Genomic DNA, 24169 nt, shown 5'->3' on the forward strand with positions numbered 1-24169 from the left:
GGAACATGACGGCTGAAGATGGTCTCCAGATGGCTGAATGTAACCATTGGCTCAGCTGGATCCCAGGACCCATTCCATTCCACACCATTATGGAGCCACTGCTAGCTTGCACAGTGCCTTTTGATAACTTGGGTCCACAGTTTCGTGAGGTCTGTGCCACACTCGGACCCCACCGTCATCTCTTACCGACTGAAATAGGGACTTACCTGGGCAGATCAACCTATATGGTCACGAGCCCAGGAGAGGCGCAGCAGTTGGCAGTTGCTGTTAGCAGAGGCAGTCACATCAATTGTGTGCTGCCTAGCCCGGTAACACCAAATTTTGTTGCACCTAACGGATGTGTTTGCCGTACATCCCACATTCATTTCTGTGGTTATTTCACACAGTGTTGCTTGTCTGTTAGCACTGACAGCTCTCCGTTAAGTGAAGGCCATTGGCGTGAAATTTGATATTCTTGGCACACTCTTGACACTGTGGATCTCAGATATTGAATTCCCTAACAATTTTTGAAACAGAATGTCTAACTACCATTCCCCGTTCAAACTTTGTTAATTGCCATAGTGCGGGTATAATCACTTTGGAAGCTTTTTCACACGACTCACCTGAGTGCAGTGGCAGCTCCACCAATGCACCGCACTGCTCTTTTATACATCGTGTGCACGATACTGCCACCGTCTGTATGTGTGCATATTGCTATCCTGTGACTTTATCACCTCAAATGTAATGATAGTTTCAGACACTTTACTGGTCTCATACAGGTGTGATTTTATGTGTATGGACTGAAGTAGCGAGTGAAAATGTATGTATGTACCTGCTATACCTTAAATGCAGAATAAGTTAACTATCGTTATTTGCTGTCCTTATTGGTGTTACTGTTTTATTGGACAACAGTATGTGTCACCTTGTTCACATGTGTAGACCTGTTTGTTACGGCACCTTTTAAAATCAAATTTATCTCAGAGTTTGCTTGCCAGTGTTGAAGCACATCTCTGTGCAAAGAAACCTTTGAAGTCTTCACAAAGTTGGTTTTTCTTTGTGGTCCCTAGTCATGTGACTAAGTCAGTGCCAGCAGCAGCTGTGTGTAAGCTGTACTTTGTCATCTGGCAAATTTTCTTAGCAGAAAGGTATAGATCACTGTATTACATTTTTAAAATTTTGATTACCAGTTGGTGCAAATTAGGCAGTCTTCGGGCCTAAAATACGGGAGGACTGGTGTGCATTGTGCATTGCTTACTTTTGACAAAGCTAGATGTATCTGTCAATGTCCTCCTTTATTTTGGATCTGTAGATTTGACTGAAGTTGGTAATTACGGTACATTGTGGTCTACACTGTTTTATAATCACAAGATTGCATTTTGTGAGGTGAACAGTTTTACATTTCTGTACATTTAAAGGAAGTTACCAATTTTTGTGCCATAACAGGGACGGGACTGTGATGATCCTGCAACTGACTACGTTTATCTATATACACGATACTGAACTAGACTAATTTTCTGCCTTCAATTTTCCTGTGTCTGTCATTTTAAGCTTAACCGTACGATGTGTCAGTGCTTTGGCTACGATGCGTCAATGCTTTGGCACGGTTTCAGGTGGATAAACACATCCGGCGGCTCGACTCTGACTTGGCCAGGTTTGAGGCAGAGATACAGGACAAGGCAGTCAGCAACTCTCGCAATCAGGACGATGGCACCTCCTCAAAGAGTGAGTACTGCCCTTTACAACATATATATTTTTCCCTATTGTCACCTATAGAGGAGAAATATATATATAATAGAGGGAAACATTCCACGTGGGAAAAGTATATCTAAAAACAAAGATGATGTGACTTACCAAACGAAAGTGCTGGCAGGTCGATAGACACACAAACAAACGCAAACATACACACAAAATTCAAGATTTCGCAACCAACGGCTGCTTCATCAGGAAAGAGGGAAGGAGAGGGAAAGACGAAAGGATGTGGGTTTTAAGGGAGAGGGTAAGGAGTCATTCCAATCCTGGGAGCGGAAAGACTTACCTTAGAGGGGAAAAAGGGACAGGTATATACACACACACACACACACACACACACACACACACACACACACACACACACACACACACACACACACACACACATATGTATATCTGTCCGCACATACACAGACATTTGTCAAGGCAAAGAGTTTGGGCAGAGATGTCAGTCGAGGCGGAAGTACAGAGGCAAAGATGTTGTTGAAAGACAGGTGAGGTAAGAGCGGTGGCAACTTGAAGTTAGCAGAGGTTGAGGCCTGGCGGATAACGAGAAGAGAGGATATAGTGAAGGGCAAGTTCCCATCTCCGGAGTTCTGACAGGTTGGTGTTAGTGGGAAGTATCCAGATAACCCGGACGGTGTAACACTGTGCCAAGATGTGCTGGCCGTGCACCGAGGCATGTTTAGCCACAGCGTGATCCTCACTACCAACAAACACCGTCTGCCTGTGTCCATTCATGCGAATGGACAGTTTGTTGCTGGTCATTCCATCCTTCGTGAAATCTTCCCCACTCCACCATGAGTGTCTTTCTGCCATCCACCTAACCTTCGTAACCTCTTAGTTCATCCCCATGAAATCCCCAAACCACCTTCCCTACCCTCTGGCTCCTACCCTTGTAACCGCCCCCGGTGTAAAACCTGTCCCATGCACCCTCCCACCACCACCTACTCCAGTCCTGTAACCCGGAAGGTGTACACGATCGAAGGCAGAGCCACGTGTGAAAGCACCCACGTGATTTACCAACTGACCTGCCTACACTGTGAAGCTTTCTATGTGGGAATGACCAGCAACAAACTGTCCATTCGCATGAACGGACACAGGCAGACGGTGTTTGTTGGTAATGAGGATCACCCTGTGGCTAAACATGCCTCGGTGCACGGCCAGCACATCTTGGCACAATGTTACACCGTCCGTGTTATCTGGATACTTCCCACTGACACCAGCCTGTCAGAACTCTGGAGATGGGAACTTGCCCTTCAGTATATCCTTTCTTCTCGTTATCCGCCAGGCCTCAACCTCTGCTAATTTCAAGTTGCCGCCGCTCATACCACACCTGTCTTTCAACATCTTTGCCTCTGTACTTCCGCCTCGACTGACATCTCTGCCCAGACTCTTTGCCTTTACAAATGTCTGCTTGTGTCTGTGTATGTGCGGACGGATATGTGTGTGTGTGTGTGTGTGCGCGAGTGTAGACCTGTCCCTTTTTCCCTCTAAGGTAAGTCTTTCTGCTCCCGGGATTGGAATGACTCCTTACCCTCTCCCTTAAAACCCACATCCTTTCGTCTTTCCCTCTCCTCCCCTCTTTCCTGATGAAGGAACCGTGGGTTGCGAAAGCTTGAATTTTGTGTGTATGTTTGTGTGTCTATCAACCTGCCAGCGCTTTCGTTTGGTAAGTCACATCATCTTTGTTTCAGATATATTTTTCCCACGTGGAATGTTTCCGTGTGTGTGTGTGTGTGTGTGTGTGTGTGTGTGTGTGTGTGTGTGCGCGCGCGCGTGCGTGTGTGTGTGCGCGCGCGCGCGTTTTCATTTTGAGTTGTAATGTTTAAAATAATTTGGCTCTTTGTTACCTATTATTCTTGACCTTGGTGCCTTATGCTCCATTTTGGACTTACGATCTGCTTTTTCTTGGGTTGCTGTTAAGAATTGTTACACCACATTTCGAATCCCTGCCAAATTACCTCTGAGATTTTAGTGGATTAATAACATGTGTATTCTCTTCATCAGACATACCCAAACTCATTTACATGTGTTGATTCCTGACTCAGTATGCCATGACTAGGGACTTAAAAATGTAGCGTCTTTTTGGCAATATTTGCATCAGAAGGGAAAACAAACAAAGCCTTAGTTATTTGAAACTGATTGTTAAAAATAGTGCCAATTGGTAACTTTGTGAGTGAAATTTTCGCTTTTGCAAAAACTTAGCACTTTTTTCATGCAAAATGGCTCTTTTTTTCCTTGATTTGGCTGTATGTGAGCTTTCAAAAATGATTGTTCTGCTGAAAAGCAGCAAACTTATCTTCATACAATTAATTTTGACCTTTCGTGGGCATTCATTGCCATGCAACCCGTGCATGACAATGGTACAGACAGAACACACCGGCAGTTAGTGTAGAAGTAGAACTGAATGTGCAATAACTCTATTTTAACATCAGGGGAAGAATTTCGGCACAGTTATAAAAGTTACATATATACTAAGATGGTATCTGTTCTTTCGGAGATGTCCGAAAGAACAGATACCATCGGTGACCATGCAGCTCGTTAGAATGAAATTACAATGAAATGAACACCATTCGCTGCTTACAGGCATTGACATACGTCTTTTTTGAAATTACAATGAAATAAACACCGTAAGCTGCTTACAGGCGTTGACATACGTCAACAGGGACAGATGAAAATGTGTGGCCCGACCGGGACTCGAACCCGGGATCTCCTGCTTACATGGCAGACGCTCTGTCCATCTGAGCCACCGAGGACACAGAGGATAGTGCGACTGCAGGGATTTATCTCTGGCACGCCTCCCGCGAAACCCACATTCTCAGCTTATTGTCCCGCACTACATTCGTAGTGCCCCCGCCCATTACACTCATTACTCGCGGCGCTTTGCCGATTCCCATAAGAGTTCGGGCACTGTTTGTGCACTGGCACAGAAGAAGAAGAAGATGGTCAAGTGGCCGGTGAGCCTTAACTATACATATATACTAAGATCGTATCTGTTCTTCTGGACATGTCCGAATGGGTGGGGGCACTACGAATGTAGTGCGGGACAATACGTTGAGAATGTGGGTTTCGTGGGAGGCGTGCCAGAGATAAATCCCTGCAGTCGCGCTATCCTCTGTGTCCTCGGTGGCTCAGATGGAAGTAGCATCTGCCATGTAAGCAGGAGATCCCGGGTTCGAGTCCCGGTCGGGGCACACATTTTCACCTGTCCCTGTTGACGTATGTCAGCGCCTGTAAGCAGCTAACGGTGTTCGTTTCATTGTAATTTCAAAAAAGTTACAGATTTTGTGTTCCAGTCACTGTAGCACAATGTAGGCTATAGTGGCAGATGGCCACAAGCATAAAAAAAATCTATAATTTTTACTGCCAGAGGAGAGAGGAGTGATGCGGGGAAACGAGCCTGCCCTCCCTTTCTCAAGGCAGCAGGCTACAGCAGAACCGACACATTGTCACAGGGATCGCTGATCTCTTCTGGTTTTTAATTCATAATCGAATATGTGACAGACCAGGATTTCTCGCTTCAATTATTTCAAAATAAGAATAGAAAATAATGGGCGACGTACAACACAAAGCACTCGGGAATTTGCCATACAATTGCTGTCCAGGTTACCAGAGTACTGTTAACAACAGAGTCCAGGCCCGACCTCTGATTGTATTCGGTGCAGTGACAGTTCGAGACGTCCGCTAGTTAATTTGCCACATTGAAAGTGCCACATTATACCAACTTTCAAGCTTTAGCTAACAAACAAACATACACGGTTCTTTCTTATAAAATGCTAGGTCTCACAGCTGAGTACTACATTGGACTATGCGGCATGTATCTTAGATGGGCCATTCGACTGCCCACAGTTGGCATGGTGCCAGATCATTGATCGCATTGATATGTCATTGTGTTTGTACACTTTTTATTTTGCAAACATGTTCTGATGCACATTATATTTACAGTGGACTTTGCCAGGTGATGTATATGACCAGTAACTGAAAATTGGTTACCTATGTAGAAAATAAAGCTATGAGGATTGACTGAAAAGTAATGCCTCCACCTTCGTAACTCTTCAACAGTTGGCAGCATTGGTATGCGGCAGGTACTGGCTTGTTCCGTAGCCTCTTCTCTACAGCTCCAGTTGGCGGGAAGCCTTAGCATTGAACGATTGTGTTGTTACAGTGTAAAGTATGGAACCCTGCGCAGACGGTCGGTCAATGCGATTTAAGCAATGTGCAGTCATTGAATTCTTGAGAGCAGAAGGTGTCACCGCATTGGAGATTCATCAGAGAATGAAAGCAGTTTATGGTGATAGTGTTGATGTGAGTACTGGGTGTCATTGGGCGAGTAAGTTTAGTGTCCATGATGCATTTCAACCTTTAGCGGCATCATAAGATTGTCTATAAGAACAAAAAACCAATGAATATTCGGCATGAGTGCACAGGTAAAATGAACTTAAAGCAGTAGCAACATACTTAAAAGTAGCTGAATATGAATCTCATCCATCATAAACACATAAAATGCAAGGTGGACCTTGTTAAATGAAAAGAAAACGGCCAGTATATCATCATGAAGGTACAGAAAGATGGTGGACAAATTTCAGACAATGGAAATTCCAGGTAGGAATATCAACAATGTAGGAAAAGTTAGATTGCTACTTACCCTAAAGAAGACACATCAAATTGCAGACAGGCAGTGACAGTGTGTGAGGTGTGCTTTCTCTCTCTCTCTCTCTCTCTTTGTGTGTGTGTGTGTGTGTGTGTGTGTGTGTGTGTGTGTGTGTGTGTGTGTGTGCTTGTTTGTTTGTTTGTTTCATTGACAAAAGCTATGTGAGTGTCTTTTAATCATGCCTGTCTGCAACTTGATTTGTCATCTTTATGGTAAGTAACAATCTCATCTTTTCCTACATTGTTGATGAAAAAATTTCATAGACATATCGCATGTTATCTTGCACACACCAGCTGACATAGTAGTACAAAATAGGGCCGTACTTCCAAAAATAAAGGCAGTATGAGCAACGCACAGCACAGTGTCCTTTTCGCATGCAACAAATTCTACTGTGGGAGAACAAGATGCCAACACCACATTTAGTGTGGCAATAGTTGCCCAGGTGCCGCACATGACCATCGCAATGCACGTTTACAAAATATAGAAAGCATGTAAATGTAATAAATATGATACATATAAGCAAACCATGGCAACGCGAAGAAGTCTAAATGCAATTATTCTGTTTTATTACCTTGTACTTCTGGCTTCTTGTGGTTTCCATGGTTTGCTTATACAGTGAAACCCGCATTTACACTTTTCAAGGCACTTCAAAAAATGGTGTAAAATGTGGGAAATAACATTTTAAGCTGCAAAAGTTATGCATAGGATACCCCCTTGAACTTTATATATGATGTAATGTACATAACAGGCATCAAAAGACTTGTCAGGGACTTGTTTATTATCTAATGAAGGTTTATTATTGAATGAAGACCGCTTGTGTAACTGGAACTGATAACTGTCTAGGAAGTAGAAATGTTTGACTCAATTTCATATGTCATAATTGATGTTTATTTAAATAATGAAATACTGCGCTCTTTACGTATTTTTTCATTCTTAGCACAAGGCTTTTCGAGAATTTTGTCTCGTTGTCAAGTGCAAATATGTAAATAAGTATATTGTATGGTGGTTGAATGTGTGTTATTCTGTGTCTCTTACACTGTAGTCGTCTTTTATTGAATGATGGTGTCAACTAGTGCTCCAAGTGACCATACGCCGAAACACGCTAAATAAGGCTCGACAAAGGTGCCACAACTATCATGAAACTGCGTTTGCGCAGTAGAGATAGTTTGGAAATGGTTGTGATTGATCACGATATCTTCATTCGAATGAATCAACTTACTCATATCAGCCACCATGCCAAGTAGAGCTTGGCAGCAGCGGGAGATATGGCACAAATTGTTCCAACTTTTACATGTTTGCCAGTTCAGATCTGCTGAGTAGAGTGCCTTGTTGTCAAGAAACTTAACCACATAATATTTGTAAACATTACTGGACAGCCAACATCATGCCAGTGTCATTTTTTCTCTGCAAAAAATTTTTCATAATGCTTAAATCACAAGAAAATTACAAATATGTAGACGCAAAATCAGGTGCAAATTAACACTGAAGGGATAGGAAATTTGACGGGGCTGATAAAAAATGTAGTAAACGGTGGGAAAACGTTAATTCCAGGAACGTAAAAGTGGGGTTATACTGTATGTTTCTTAATTTATTAAACACAGTGTTTGCATTTCCTTCTATCACTGCAGCAAGATGGCAGCGATTGAGAAGTTTAGTGAATTTGTGCCTCCAGTTATTTCGAATTTTCAAATGTTATCCGGCATCAATAGCAAGAAGATGATCAACAAAAGTGCTTCGCAAAGTTTCAAGTCTAGTGCCACGCAAAAAACTCGGAGTGAAAAATCATCCAGATCAAAATGTAAGTGTGTAACATGTGGAGTCCATCCTGACAAAGCAAAACTAGTTGAAACTATTAATTCGTTGCAAGAAATTGTGCGCAGATCCTTGGCAGAAAACAAAGTGTTAGCTGATAGGCTCAAATGTCTTGAAAATGATCATAGAAAACTAAAAACCGCCGAGCAGGGCGTAAGTGAATTCGACAGAAATAAAGTGTACACAGTGACTGAAGATTCCGTCGCCATTTCAAGTTTTCCAACACATTCTGTGTGTACTGGTAACGCTAACCATAGCGCAATCATTTTGTCGTCTTTAGTAATAAATTCTCCTGTCGTGCTCCAAAAAAACGGTAGGCCTACCTGCAAAAGATCAAATCGTGCATCATCTGAAAAAAAAGCCTGTTATTAAGCAAAATGTGGAATGTCGCCAGCCAAAACCGTCACTCGTAAACAAAAGCAAGGTAAATTGAACATTCAAGACGACAGTTAATTTAACTAACACCACAAATGCAGCAAGAAGAATAAACGTATGTTTAATGGGTGATAGTCATCTTAGAGGCCTTGCACACGAAATAAAAAGCGTAAACAGTGAAGTGAATGCTTCCAGTTTTATTAAAACTGGCGCTCGTCTTGACCAAGTGCTTTCAACTGTAAACAGTATCTCTCGAAAGACAACGAAGGAAGACTTCATTGTAATATGTGGTGGTGCAAATGACGTCGCACACGACGATGGTTTGCATGCTGTTAATGCCCTAAAATCTGCTCTAAACCATTTAAATGACTCAAACGTCATTGTTCTCGATATTCCACACAGGTATGACTTGCCTCAATTCTCGTGTGTAAACAGGGCAGTAGCATATACAAACAGTAAATATGCAGAAATTTGCAACCGTTACGCAAATATACAAATGGTTAACGTGCAACATTTTAGTAGAGATCTTTACACCACTCACGGCCTTCACCTCAATCGGTGCGGAAAATGTCACTTAGCGTCCATTATTTGTGAAATCGTCGTAAATGCTAGGAACAATGTATACTCAAAACACACACATTCGAAGAATGAGTGCTCCACAACACAAGAAGACTGCAGGAATGGTTATAGACAGACGACATTGGACAAATGGCTGCTGAAAACACCAGGTAAAGCTGATTCTTCCCAGGCTCCCAGTACATGGAAACAGACCAACTTGAATAAATGGATAGTGAAAAATACCAAACCCACTCTGTCAACTGATATTTCGTTTTTAGGGATAAATGTATAAGTGGTTCTGGTAGGGTGACACGTCCATCAAGCGTTCAACAATCCAAGCTCACTTTCAAATTAATTCAGCAGAACTTTCAAAGTCTTGGCAATAAGCACATCAAGTTGGATAACCCTGATGTTTTAGTTATAAGCGAACACTGGTACACAGATGAGCTAATTAGTGTATGTAAGCTACTTTACATGATCTTTTGCTCTTCAGTAGAAAAGAGAAACGTGGTGGTGGGGTAGCTATCTTGGCAGCCAGTGGTAGTAATTATAGTGTAATAGATGTAAGTGCTTTCAGCATTGAGGGTGTAATAGAACTAGCAGCAATTAATTATAAGTGGAGGAAAGAGAACTTAATTATTATAGGCCTATACAGACCTCCATCTGGTAGCCTAGATAGCTTCTTTGATGTTCTTAATGACCTGCTTGTTGACATTGACAGTAAACACTGCAGTAAAAATGGCTGGGTTAACATAATACTAACTGGAGATATAAACATTGACTTGCTGTCCAATGACTCTGTGTCTAAAAAAATAATGCTAATACTAGCTCAATTTAACTTAGCATTTCTGATAAATGAGCCCACTAGAGAGGTCAATAGTGTAAAATCATGCATTGACAACATTATAACTAACATGTCCCACTTTACATGCAGTGCATCAGTTCTGAAGCTTCCCGTTTCTGACCACCACGCAGTACAGGTATTCATAGAAGCTGAAAATCTTCATGTCAATAGAAAAGAGAAACAATATGTGACAAAAACAATGACCAATGATGACAATGTTAAAGATTTCAACAGTTTGATAAAAAGCCTACAATGGGGTGAAAAAAACAGCATTACTTTCAGTGAGTTTTCGTCAGATTTTTATTATTGCTTCAATGTCTCATGTCCAGAAATGACCTTTACAGTAAATGACTGCAAAAAGATACAAAAAAAATAACTGGATAAATCAAGAAGTAAAAACAGCAAGAGAGAAACTTAGACTTTTCCAATATGCAATGATAAATAATAACAATAATAATAGACTAAAGGTAGAATTTAAGAACTATCAGGATTACTATAAAGATCTTCCGCTAGAAACTAAAAGTAAATATGTAGCCACAATGTTAAGAAACTCTACTAACACAGGTTTAGCTGTTTGGAAAGTAATAAATAGCTTTAGGGATTGCAAGGACAGATCAACAAGTGATTTTACTATAAACCATAAAGGGCATATCATGAAATGTCAATGTCAGATTGCAAATGTTTTTAATGAGTACTTTTCTTCTGTTGGAAAATCTGTCAATGACCATTTTAAGAATCTTCAGCATAGATATAGGGGCATTCCAATCAAACAAACCATATACTTGGCCCCAACCAATAACAAGGAAGTTAAAAACATAGTAATGTCATTAAAAAATACAAAATCAGCAGGCTATGATGGATTGTCTATCAGTACACTGAAAAGATGCATAGACAACATATCTGATGCCATGGCCACAGCAGTAAATGATGTAATTGCATCAGTTTGTTTCCCAGATAGTCTAAAGACAGCACAAGTAACCCCGATTCACAAGAAAGGTAATAAATCTAAAATTGAAAACTACCGCCCCATCTCAATCTTACCTGCATTTTCTAAGGTAGTTGAGAAAGTTATTTATACTAGACTAATGACATTCCTGAGTCAACACAATTTAATATTTGAAAATCAGAATGGCTTTATGAAAAACAAGTCAACATGAGTAGCAGCAGCACAATTAATAGACAAAATAATAATGGCCATAGAGAACAAGGAGTATGTAACTGGAGTGTTCCTTGATCTAGAAAAAGCTTTTGATTGTGTCAACATCACCATATTACTTGACAAGCTGTGGAACCTGGGTATCGGAGGAACTGGCTATGAGCTAATAAAATCGTATATGAGCAATAGAAAACAATTTGTCTTGCTTAAAACAAACAGTGGGTCTTACAAATCTAAAATTACTGATATCAAATATGGAGTGCCTCAAGGTTCTTTCTTGGGACCCCTTCTTTTCTTGATTTATGTTAATGATACACGGTATTGTTCTCCTAACTGTACAGAAATATTGTATGCAGATGACACATCAGTAGTGTGTAAACACAAAGACTATGAGAGTCTGGAGGTACAGTGCAACAGTGTAACTAATGAAATAGTCAAGTATTTTAATGAAAGCCATCTAAATGTAAGTGCTTCAAAGACTGCAATGATGGAATTTAACACAAGGAAACAAATAGAATTTGACATGAAATTATCCATAGGAAGTGACATTGTAAAAAAGGAAAAATGGACAAAGTTCTTGGGAATTACTATCCAGGACAGCCTCAAATGGGACATGCATATTGATTCCTTAGCATGTAAGCTGTCGAAGAATGTGTTTGCTATAAATATGATTAGCAAATATTGTAAGGACATGTGTGTACTAAAAACTGCTTATCATGCCCTATTCTCATCAAACTTAAACTATGCTGTAGAAATATGGGGTGCAACAACTCAAGCCAACCTAAGTACATTATTAATACTACAGAAAAAAGTTATCAGAATTATTTGTGGTGCCAAACCTCGAGAATCATGTCGGAATCTGTTCTCAAAGTTAGGTGTGCTTACATTATAGGTGTATACATATTGAAAGTTATATTGCTTGTGAAAACAATAAATCCAAATTTCAACTGTGACCTGCACCAGTATGATACAAGGCAAAAGTTCAGATACCATGTAAATAGCCAAAGAACAGCTTTATATGAAAAAAATGCTCTTCATGCTGGGCTGAAGCTAGCCAATGCCCTACCAAAAAGTCTCACAGCCCTTCCTACTAACAAATTAAAAGATCAGCTAAAAAGAATTCTAATTGAAAACCCTTTTTATTCCCTAGACGAGTATTATATCCGTATGAAAAGTGCTTCATAAGTATGTCAAGCTCATAGTTCTAAGTAACCTACAACTAATATAATGTTGATAAAAACAATATTTGTAATATAATGATTGTATACTACCAAATGTAAAATTTATTAATACAAATAAATCTTTAGTTTCTAGTTTATAAACTGACGTATTCAGAAGAATAATCTGTATGATGTCCTGAAACTTTATTATTTCTAGGGATTGTATTTGATTATTCGATGTTGAATAAATATTATTATTATTATTATTATTATTATTATTATTTAGTGTATGTGTGCTTGCCAAAAGGACACTGTGCTGTGTGCGGCTCATACTGCCTTTATTTTTGTAAGTGTGGCCCTATTTTGTGCTATTATGGCTGTGTCAGGTGGTGTGAGGTAAAATGCAGTACATCTGTGAAATTTGTCTGCCACCTTCCTGTACCATTTTGATGATAAACGGGGTGGTTTCTTTTCTTTGAACTAGGTCGACCTTATGTGTTCTTATAATGGATCGATTATATATCCGCTGCAGAGTGAAAATCTCATTCTGGTATCCAGTTAATGTTGCATCCATTTTCCATTTTATATGGCTATATGATGATGGGTTTCATATTGAGCTACTTTTACATAAGTCTCCTTTGCTTTCAGTTCATTTTACGACCATGATAGGACCATGCCCCTTCTTCTATCTGTTACTAATTCTTTGGTTTCTTGCTTTTATAGATCATAGACAATCTGATGATAACCATAAAGAGTGAAACGAGTCATTGGCACTAAATAATTTTGCAACAAAGGTTTTTTTTTTATTCTCAAATAGATTTGAAACTGGTTGCTGCAATATCCTACAACAATGAAATGGAATAATTTTTGCTACTAAAAATATTCCTACTTTTGAATCCAGTCACAGGCAGCCTCCAGTCTGGCGGTATGGTGGGTGTTTTTAATCTAAAATTACTGAATAATTTAGCCTGTAAGCGGTTGTGAGTTATCACTGTGGAGTGACCAAGTCACTTGTTCACTAATAGAAAGCGACATTTTCCACCTTTGCCGCGCTAATTTATTTTGTTCAAAACTAGTTTCAGTCTTACAGACCATTCTCAAGAGATTTTGTGGTTCTGTACAAAACAGAATATATTATATTACCTCCAGGAATAGAAATGTAATGATGTGAATGTACACATATTTGAAATGCATTTACCTGCAAGAGAAAACTATGCTTTATGTACTGAAATGACAGTATCTTTATAGTTGTGTTTTCTATTTGCATTGGTTCTTAAATGTTGTCTCATTGGTTTAACAGCTTTGACATTTACAAAGGTTTTATATTGATAAAGAGTAAAGCTAAGTGTGGAAGAAATTTAATAATAATTTCAAATACTATGACTGTATATTTGTATGTGTATTTGAGGAAAGCCTAGAAGGCACTATTTGTGAACAAATGATATTAATACAGCAAATGTGGAAAATGTCACTTTCTTTAGTTAATTCATTGCTGTGGTAGACACTGTGAAAAAAAATCTACATTATTTCTGTACACATTTTCTTCTCATGTACTTCACCCTTAACATTGCAGTAGAACACATTGACCAGATAACAAAAAGCAACAAGTTCTTTATGAACATTTTCTCTCTCTCTCTCTCTCTCTCTCTCTCTCTCTCTCTCTCTCTCTCTCTCTCTCTATCACACACACACACACACACACACACACACACACACACAGAGAGAGAGAGAGAGAGAGAGAGAGAGAGAGAGAGAGAGAGAGATCCATGTGGGCTTACTATTATACTCTTGGCTTGTTGAGCTTTAATTGGCCAAAGTGAAATGAGGGCTCTTCCATTGTGGTGCTAGCTTCTTAGTTCCACTGCCATAGTCGTAAGCCCAACTTTTTACTTGTCTTGAAGCAATTGATTAAGTTCCCTGCAGACTTGAACATGTTATATTTAGTCATCAGCAAGCAGTCATGGCATTAACTTCGGCATAGCCTTGTTATGTTAAAATCCTCTGACTCAGTATATTTGCATGTGCCCAAGGCGTTGCAGAGGTGTCTAGCGGTCTGTCTGTGACGTTGCAGAATCGCATTTCTTACTTTCTCAACATATTATGGTTAGATGCCAGTTGAGTGCTGACAGAAATGGCACCCAACAATCAATGTTTGTCCATTTCTGAAATGCTTTAACCAGTCATAATTCTGTAACTGACTTTGTCTCATAAAACTTGGTTCAATGGTTGGTGTGTTTCCACAGCAGTTTGCTCAAGTTTAAAACGAAATTTTATACAGGTATGCTGCTCTTAACAACCATTGCAAAACCACAAACTGACAGAAGCATGACAATAGAAATGTGCTCACCAATAACAGGTCGGATCATACAGGGCATGACCATTTTCCTTCTTGATTCGAGTAGGAGATACAGAAAGACACGTAGTGGTACTTCTACATCCACACGACTGCTATGCAATTGACACTTAAGTGTTTGGCAGAAGATTCATGGAATCACTTTTCAGACTGAAACTTCCTGGCATTTTAAAACTGTGTGCCAAATCAGGATTTGAACCCAGGACCTTTGCCTTTTGTGGGCAAGTGCTCTACCAACAGTTACCCAAGCACAACTGACGACCCATCCTCACAGCTTTACTTCTGCCAGTACTTTGTCTCCTAACTTTCAAAAGTCACAGAATTTCTCCTGTGTACCTTGCGGGACAAGCTCTCCTGGAATAAATTATATAATGTGAAGATGTGGCTTAGCTACCCACTGTGTGGGAGAGATTGTTTCTAGAATGAATTTTCACTCTGCAGCAGAGTGGGTACTGATATGAAACTTCCTGGCAGATCAAACAGTTTGCCTACGTTGTAATGATGGCCACTGGAACTTGTGTATCATGGCCGTGAAACTCTTCCTCCTATATCGTGATATTTTTTGATGTCCTCTGTCAGTCCTATCTGATAAGGATTCCATACCGTACAGCAGTACTCCAGAAGAGGACGGGCAAGCATGGTGTACAGTCCCTAGTAGACTGCATCATCAGAGTTTTCTGCCAATAAAACCAAGTCTATAGATCACCCTTTCCACAACATTTTCTATGTGATGGCTCCAGTTTAAGTTGTTCTTAATTTTCAACCCTAGGTATTTAGTTTAATTGACGATCTTTAAACTTGTGTGTTTTATTGTGTAACAAAAATTTAATGGTTTCTTTTTAGTATTCATTTGGAGGACACCACACTTTGCACTTGTAACTATTTGCACCCAAAATTCAAATGATGTTGACTTTCAGGTAGCACCTCATCTTGCTGTAAACATATGCCTAGTCCAGATTGAACACTTCTCAACTGGCACAAACTTACAATATTGAACACCACTTTCTTTCAGCAACCATATATACGTTTCAGTGGAGAAACAACACAGCCAACCAGTTTGACACAAACTGTTGGTGAAATTTCAACTGTCTCAGTTGCCCTAACCGTGTACCTTGTTTTGACAGAAGGCCGGAAGAAGCTGAGGGACAAGGAGCGCAGCAAGAAGCGTGGCGGCGTATCCTCAGAAGACGACGGCGGGTCCGGCACGGTCAAGTCGTCCCGTAAGAAGCAGAAGAAGGGCGGAGGTGGCGGTGCGGGCGGCGGTGCCGGGAGCGGAGGAGGGTCAGGGGGTGCGGGCAGTGGCGACAGCGGGGATTTGGGTGGCGGTGCGGCAGTGGCGGCAGCATTGGCGGGCATCGCACACCCGTCTGACGTGCTGGACATGCCGGTGGATCCCAATGAGCCCACCTACTGCCTCTGCCACCAGGTCTCCTATGGTGAGATGATCGGCTGCGACAACCCCGATGTGAGTACTGCTTCTGCTTTCGTGTCGTGTGCCGGCTGGGTATTCGGACCCGAAACCTCTCGCCTTTCTCGGGATGCCCCACTACCAACGTCACATACTTTGCTGACCGATTTTAATTCTCAATTATTGTGTTAGATTCTGCGCAAGTGACACTGTCAGTCTAGTGTGCTCTTCAGATTAAATCCGTGTCCTTCATTTTACCCTGTAGTCCAATTTAAAGTAGCAGGTACTAGACAGGTAGTGGGCTGACCGTTTCAGCCAAACACTACACCAATGGCATCTTTATACTACTGGCATGAGAGATCTCACTGTGTTGACACTTCTGTTGTGCAAAGCATTTTGCTTGCCAGTTCTCAAGTAGGAAATTTGTTAAGGCTTGGGAATTTGCCCCTTTAAAAAATAAATGCATCTCCAGTCCCAAATGAAATTAATTTGACTTGCTAGAGACCCATAGAGTTCTATACCATATGTGAATTTCATAATTTTTGGAATAGATTGAAAAAATCAGCCAACCAGTTGTATATAAAGGTCTATTATTCCTTGACCATGGTTTCAATGTTTATATAAATATCTTCTTCAGAAGGGATCACGTGATGTAGTAAGGCCAATACTTCCGGAGAAGATATTTTTACAAATATCAAAACCATGGTCAAGGGAAAATAAACCTCAATTTGCAACTGTTTGGCTTTTTTTCCAGTCTATTCTGAATTACACAATTGCTGTTTCACAGCCATTTTTAAGACTTTTCATAATTTTCATTTGATTTTTTTGTGGAATATAGACTTCAGACTTCACAGTTAGTATGACCCGGATATTTTTTTTTTTCCTTTTTTTTTGGAGGGGGGGGGGGGGGGAGATAACAATAAATAACTAGATGATCTGTTGCTGAGTGAGCTATCTCAGTAATCAAAAAGTAAAAAGTACTTAAATGAGCTCGGTTGTTTCCAAAATATGATGTGTCAATGATCAAAAGCGTCCTGGGTCCCAGGTTTGAACAATGCCATTGCTTAAATTTTGAATAAAAATCGTCAGCAATGGCGGGCAAACACTTCCGGCACAAGAAATCACCCTTGTTCTGCCAATGGCCTCTTTGAAAAGGGCGGGGGAGCTGACATAGCAGCAGGACACACCCTTTCCCTTCCAGTGGGAAACTGCCCCTAAAAGGTGGAATAATCAGCAGTGATCGATGTTATGAGACTGCAGAAGGCAGTGGGAACCACTGCATTACAGATACATAATGCGTATCCACAGGACTTGTGGCCAGTAATTGAAAAAGTGTCACAGTGATCTCTCCAGTACAGAAGATTCTGAATTAGTCTCCTAATGAGGTCTTCAAGAGGGGACTGCCGAAAGGATGGTGTCCAAGAGAAGAATATTGAACAACCAACAAAAGATTAACATTCTAAGAGTCAGGGTGTGGAATGTTGGAGATTTGAGTGTGGTAGGGAAGCTAGAAAGTCTGGAAAGGGGAATGTGAAGGCCCATTGAAGATATAGTCAAGTTCAGAAAAGTGAAATGGATAGGAATGAGGATTTCTGGTCAGACAAATGTAGGGTAATATCAATAGCAGCATTCACAACTCTGACACACATGATCACTGTCTCTTGCTGCTGAGGCTGGACTGTGACCAACTGCACGTGATTGGAGAAGAAATCAGAGTGGTGGGCATAAGGAGGTGGCTGGGGTGGTGTTGGGAAGGGCTTGTGGGAGCATTCAGAGACATTGTTGGGACAGGGTAGGGCAGCTAGGTGCAGTCGGGAGGGTTAGGCGGGAGAGGGAAAGGGGAAAAAGAGATACAAGAGGAGGGGAAAGAAACTGTGTGTGCATTGGTGCATAGAAGGTTGTGTAGTATTGGGGCCGGAGCAGGGTGAAGGACAGTGACTAAGCTAGGTTGAGGCCAGGGGAGTTAAGAGAATGTAGGACATCTTGCAATCAGAAAAGCTGGTGTTGCTAGGAAGTATCCAGATGGTGCAGGCTGCGGAGCAGTCATTGAAGTGAAGAACATTGTGTTGGGCAGCATATTCAGCAACTGGGTGATCCTGCACTCTCTTGGACACAATTTGGTGTTGGCCATTCATGCAGACAGGCAGCTTGTCAGTTGTTGTGCCCACGTATAATGCTGCACAGAGGTTGCAGCTTAGCTTGTGGATGATATGACTGGTTTCACAGGTAGCCCTGCCTTTGATGGGATAGGTGATGCTTGTGACCGGACTGGAGTATGTAGTGGTGGGAGGATGTCAGGGACAGGTCTTGCATCTAGGTCTATTACAGGGATATGAGCCATGTGTTGGGGTAGTGGGAGAATAAAGATGGATGAGGATATTGTGTGGGTTCAGTAGCCAGCGGAATACCCCTGCGAGAGGGGTGGGAAGAATAGTGGGTAGAAGAAGCACTTTACTGTCCCCCACTATCCCTCCCCCACCCCCCCCCAAACTCCTCCTTACCTCACCCACACAGATTGCTTTTCCCATCATGCACAGTTGCTCACAGTCCAGCCTCGGCAGCCAGAGGCAGTGGTCGTGTGTGTGTGTGTGTGTGTGTGTGTGTGTGTGTGTGTGTGTGTGTGTGTGTGTGTGTGTGTTCCTCCAAGAATTGGGGTCACGTTCAGAGAGCTTCTGCACAATCACCAACTTCTACGGATGATAATGAAGAATTTGCCTTATTCAGCAATCGGAAAGTGCAATGACAGACACTTGACTGCACACGGAATGCTGTGGGGATTGTGAGATTGAAGCTCTCAATGCAATCACATGATGTGATGGGCTGAGGGACTCCAGTGCTTCTCATTGTTGTACTCGCGGTTTGTCTGAATTTGATGGCCCGTGCAAGAATTGATTTCCAGTCCAGAACGTGGACCAACGGGATTGCGTTGAATCGATTTCAAAAGAAGAGCTGGGTTGCGTGACACAGCATTTGTTCAAAAAGTAGGCTCCTCAGTGCTCAGACGCATGATATTGACTGACCTGGAAGAGGACAACACTTCAGAACTGCACCTGTCGAATAAGGCCACTCCTGCCCTGCTGTGACTGCTGCAGCTTGAATGGTGCCCGTGTTAAAGAAGGAAATGACATTGACAATATAAGGAATAGATTACTACTCACTGGTGAGTAGTAATCTGTCTTTTTCTTATATTGTTGATATACCAAGGAAGCTACATTGGCGCACCTGGACAATGGGGAGAATGGGGAGGTGCACTTCCCCAATATGATTTTCAAAACTGTGTTAAACAAAACATTAAGTATATACCTACAGTATTAAAAATAAATATAAAAATTCTGGAATGAGATTTTCACTCTGCAGCAGAGTGTGCGCTGATATGAAACTTCCTGGAAGATTAAAACTGTGTGCCCGACCGAGACTCGAACTCGGGACCTTTGCCTTTCGCGGGCAACTGCTCTACCATCTGAGCTACCGAGGCACGACTCACGCCCAGTCCTCACAGCTTTACTTCTGCCAGTATCTTGCCGGGCGTGAGTCGTGCTTCGGTAGCTCAGATGGTAGAGCAGTTGCCCGCGAAAGGCAAAGGTCCCGAGTTCGAGTCTCGTTCGGGCACATAGTTTTAATCTGCCAGGAAGTTTCATAAAAAATTCTGCTTTATGAAGGTGATTTTATTGCATTTTGAAATTGGGAAGTTATATTGCTACACCCAGTGTTATTTGAGTGTTATGTAGACAAAAATTCGTGTGCTGCATGAAACAAGTCGTACGACTGAAAACCACAACTATGACAACATTACGCATTGCATCCAGCTACATTCTTGTAATTTAAATTTCTTTTTTCTTTTGGTAAAAACTCAGTTTCATCTAAGCCAGATTAAATTCCATGTAATTGCATTTTTGTTTTCACTGATGTTGCACTTGCTACTTTCAGAACATACAGTTCCAGGGAGAGCTGAAGAAAAAATGTGATGTCATTAATTTAAATATATCCCTAATTTTTGCGCTGTTTGTTATTGCAGTAGCCCTTGTTCACTATTCTAGTAAATGTGTCTGTGTGCTTGCAGTGTCCGATAGAGTGGTTCCACTTTGCGTGCGTGGGTCTGGTGACAAAACCAAAGGGCAAGTGGTTCTGTCCAAAATGCACAGCGGACCGCAAGAAGAAATGAGCAGAGTGGAATGCGGTGGAGTCTGGACGCCCAGGTGTATACGTTTCTGGCAGCAGAAATCTGTCTTTGTTCACTCAGCAGTGTGGAACAGTTGCTTAGAATGGTCAGTTATCTTTATCTTATACAATCACTGTGTGAAATTACTCATAAATTGTGGTACATCATAATGACAAAACATATTAGAGGATTGCAAGGGACAGCACACACTTACAGATTCTCACTAAGTTCGTCTTTGTCACAGAAGATAGGTAACGTCACAAGAATAAATGTCATTAAGAATTCAGTTAAAAGGAAATTGTGGTTCTTATTATTTTAAACGAAGGAAACATGACAGAATCACAATACTGTTTATATTTTACAGTATATATGTTCCTTATTACTCTAGCAAGAAAAATTTTGTCAGTTCAAGGCCCATCACATCTTCAGTGTTTTACACAATTATAGAAATTATTCTATGGGGAGGGTTGTGTGGGTGAAGATTGTCCTCACTTAGGTTGGGAATCTGCCTATGGTTATTAGAGTGAGTGCCACACCTCTGTTGTATCAGCTGTGGATCTTTGAGTTCTGAAGTCCAGCTGCTTTTATGTTAGTGTTTACAGATATAAAAACAATGTGAAGGTCGCAGCTGCAAAAAAGTGCGTTAAATTGTCTGAGGCTGTAAAATGTAAACTCTGATGCCATCTGGTAGCAAAGTTTTGGAGTTTTATCAAAACTGTTAAAATTTCCTGCCCCACAGTAATGTTTTGAGCATTTAACACAGCTGTGGAATAGCCTCAAAAGTCCTGAGCCATGGGTTGCTGTGGCAAATTAGTCACATGTTCTCATCAAAATGAGTGTAAGATATGAGCCGGAGCCATCTTTATATTAATTCTTCACGTTTCATCTGCAAACAATTCAACCACTAACTCCAATTTTTCTGTAATAAGAACTTTCGTCACTAAACTAAGGAACAGTATTATTTATTGGGAATTTGTGTGTATATCCGAAGGAAAATGTGCTTAAGAAAAATGTAAAACTCTGGGAGGATAGAATGGCTGATAGTGCTCAAATTCCCTTTCAGCAGTTCTGTCTCCTATGGATTTATATGAGTTGCAGACACTGTGGATGACTTTCCTGCAATCTTTCACTATGGGACATCACAGTTTGAAATTAATTTTGTGGCTTGTATGTTCACCCCCAGGAGGCACAAGTGAAGGATGATTAATTTATTTTAAGAAAGAGTTTGACACTAGTGAGGGAATATAGGAGCTTCAAAAGAATGTCCACAGTGAACATTGTATCTACAAAGATTTTCAAAGACTAACTGACAGGAATTGTCATAATTTGTTAACATTGCCATTCTTATTGGAAAATTTTAGGGTATGTTAAGACTAGGAATTTTAAATTATTACAGCTGATGGTGGAATGATATATATCGTAAAATTTACTCTGCAGTGCATGTTGTGAAAAACTGAGATGGTGTGAAGTGTATCAGGTGGAGAAATATTTTTTTGTTCAGACCACACATCTGGCTACAATGGCAAAGTTTAGACAAAGTGCACATTTAGGTGCCTGATGATGTTTATGAAAGAAATGTGTTACATATTATAGATATTCTAATCCATGAATAAGGTTTAAAGAACAAAATTGTCAATTTTTATGCAACTGTGGATAACTTTTTAATCTGTTTTTCTCTTCCACATCCTCCTGTTATTTTTTTCCTCTTCTTTTTTAAGTAACTGAAAAGTATTATGTTATTTGTTTATATTTTTATATTGCATATATGTATTTAAGTGTATATACAACATAATTTAATGTGTTCTTTTGACAATTAACTGCATAGATTTTTTAACAGATAGATCTGTATTTATAAAAACATTTTAGTGTATGCTCAGTTTTAGGTATTCTATGTCAAACTCCTTATGAATCCCTTCCTGTTTAAAATATTTTTATGGCAATATACTCTGGGTTAATTGGCTTTAATGACTAAGATTCCACTTCAAGTGTGGTTCCTGCTATCTTCTTTGGCTTGCAGAATTAAGGTCAACATGATAAGATTAGTTTGTTTGCATGTTGAATACTTTAAATAACTGTAATTGTGATATAACATTCAGATATCCTTTGATGTGTTTCATGTATAAAAAATATTATGTCAGTAATGATTGCAAATGATCAAATTGTTGTTAAGTATAAGCCTCTGTGTTTCACTTAGCATACACAGTTCTGTACTAGAACCTGTTGTAAAGTATTATGTCAAAAGAACATTAAATTACATTTTCGTATATGGCTGCTACATTTCTTTTATCTTTTAAGCTCACTACACCTCACCTCATTTGCACACAGTTGCTTAGTAGTAATCTACATACATTGTATGCAGGAAATGTAAAGGATCGGAATGAGATGACAAGGTGGGCCCGAAATATTTCCTATTTCAAAGGCTGGAATTCAGACGTAAAACATGAATCCTTCTGTCTCTCAAAGGAGGAGGAGAAAGCTGCCAAGGTTTCCATGGGCAGTAACTGTATCCATTGTAACAGGAAAAAAAAATCTGAGTAAAATATAAATAATTATGTTTGGAAAGATTCTCTCTTCCACTACAGAAATAGTTACAAAATGTGGGTATAGACAAGTTATTTGATTCGATAGTGAGCTTGCAAACTTTGCACTTCCCAAGCCATCTTAACTGAGTGTGACACAGTGTTTTTGTTGTTACTGCCACCTTGCCCACCCCCCTCTCCTTTTACAGTCCCAAATAGCCTGCAGGAAGAATGATTGTTGATAAGCCCCCATGTGAGATCGAATCTCTGTAAGTATACCTTCATGGTCTGTTTGTGAGATATATGTAGGAGGAAGTGATACATTGGTTGAGTATTCTGTGAACCTACACTTGCAGAATTTTAAAGTAAACTGCACCATTTTGGAGAAAACTTCCTTTATAGCACCTGCCACTGGTGTGCCTGATCATCTATGTGACATTTCCACACTAACAAATGAACCTCTGAAAAAATGTATTTTATCTTCTTTTGATGCTTTCTGTTTCCTCTATCAGTTCTTTCTGGTATGGGTGTCAGACCAAAGAGATTTTTGTAACCTATCTCCTGGAGAGTCTTCCAATGACTCTCTGTCTGGCATCTGCCTTTTGTATGTTTAGTTTTATGGGGTCGTTCCACTTAAAATTGCTGCAATTGCACACTCCTATATATGTAGTGGATGTGACTGATGTCAGTGATTGATTGGAACTGTGTGTACAAACAAGAATGGGTCTTTCCACCTATTTGCAAGGGGACTTTGAAAAGTAAGTTACACATTATTATGGCAGACCAAGTAACTTTCATTGAATGCTGCACTACATTCAGAGGCGACACAGATACATGACACTACTTTTCAACTTAGTCATGAAGTCTTTGTAAACATTGGTTGGAACATTCTACCTACTCTCAGTTCCTTGCTGATAAAAACCCTGTCTTCAGTTGCGGATCCATTCAAGAATCACTGATGGTGTAACTGACTGATGGATGATATGATATCTAACCAAAAGAATGCAGAATGCAACCAACGTAATCAGCAGAGATTCCTCTGAATGGTGAGAAATCGCATAGGGAGTTCCCCAAGGCTCACTCTCAGCTCCCTCATTGTTCGTTATACAGCTAAACCATTTTCCATGTAATATACAAGCAGAATTAGTTCCTTTTGCGGATGAAACTAGTATTGTAATTGATGCAAACATAAACACAGCAACAGAAGAAATAGTAAACAATGTTCTTAAGTGTCATTGGTTTTCTACAAATAGTCTCACCTTCAGTTTTTATTCAGCTCTGCATATCTAGGGTACAACAATAAGTGTAACATATGGTGAGGAATTAATGAATATGGTGGAAAGTTCAAAAATTGTAGGTTTCCAAATTGAGAATTTAAACTGGGAAAAGCATATTTTAGAACTCCTAAAACAACTTAGTTTAGTCACATTTGGAATTTTTGCA

The 24169-nt window shown here is 40.3% G+C and overlaps 1 protein-coding gene across 1 annotated transcript in view; it reads left to right on the forward strand.

The window, feature by feature from the left end:
* The window catches only part of LOC124554206 (inhibitor of growth protein 5-like), a 39583-nt gene extending 17112 nt beyond the window's left edge, over positions 1-22471 (forward strand). Inside the window, exons 3-5 of the mRNA XM_047128274.1 lie at positions 1590-1701; positions 15765-16105; positions 20109-22471. Coding sequence (XP_046984230.1) covers positions 1590-1701; positions 15765-16105; positions 20109-20210 — 555 coding nt within the window. The 3' untranslated portion in view covers positions 20211-22471. The remainder of the gene's footprint in view (positions 1-1589; positions 1702-15764; positions 16106-20108) is intronic.
* Positions 22472-24169: the final 1698 nt, after the last annotated feature.

This window comes from Schistocerca americana, chromosome 11 (genome assembly GCF_021461395.2).
Source record: "Schistocerca americana isolate TAMUIC-IGC-003095 chromosome 11, iqSchAmer2.1, whole genome shotgun sequence".
NCBI classification, from domain to species: domain Eukaryota; kingdom Metazoa; phylum Arthropoda; class Insecta; order Orthoptera; family Acrididae; genus Schistocerca; species Schistocerca americana.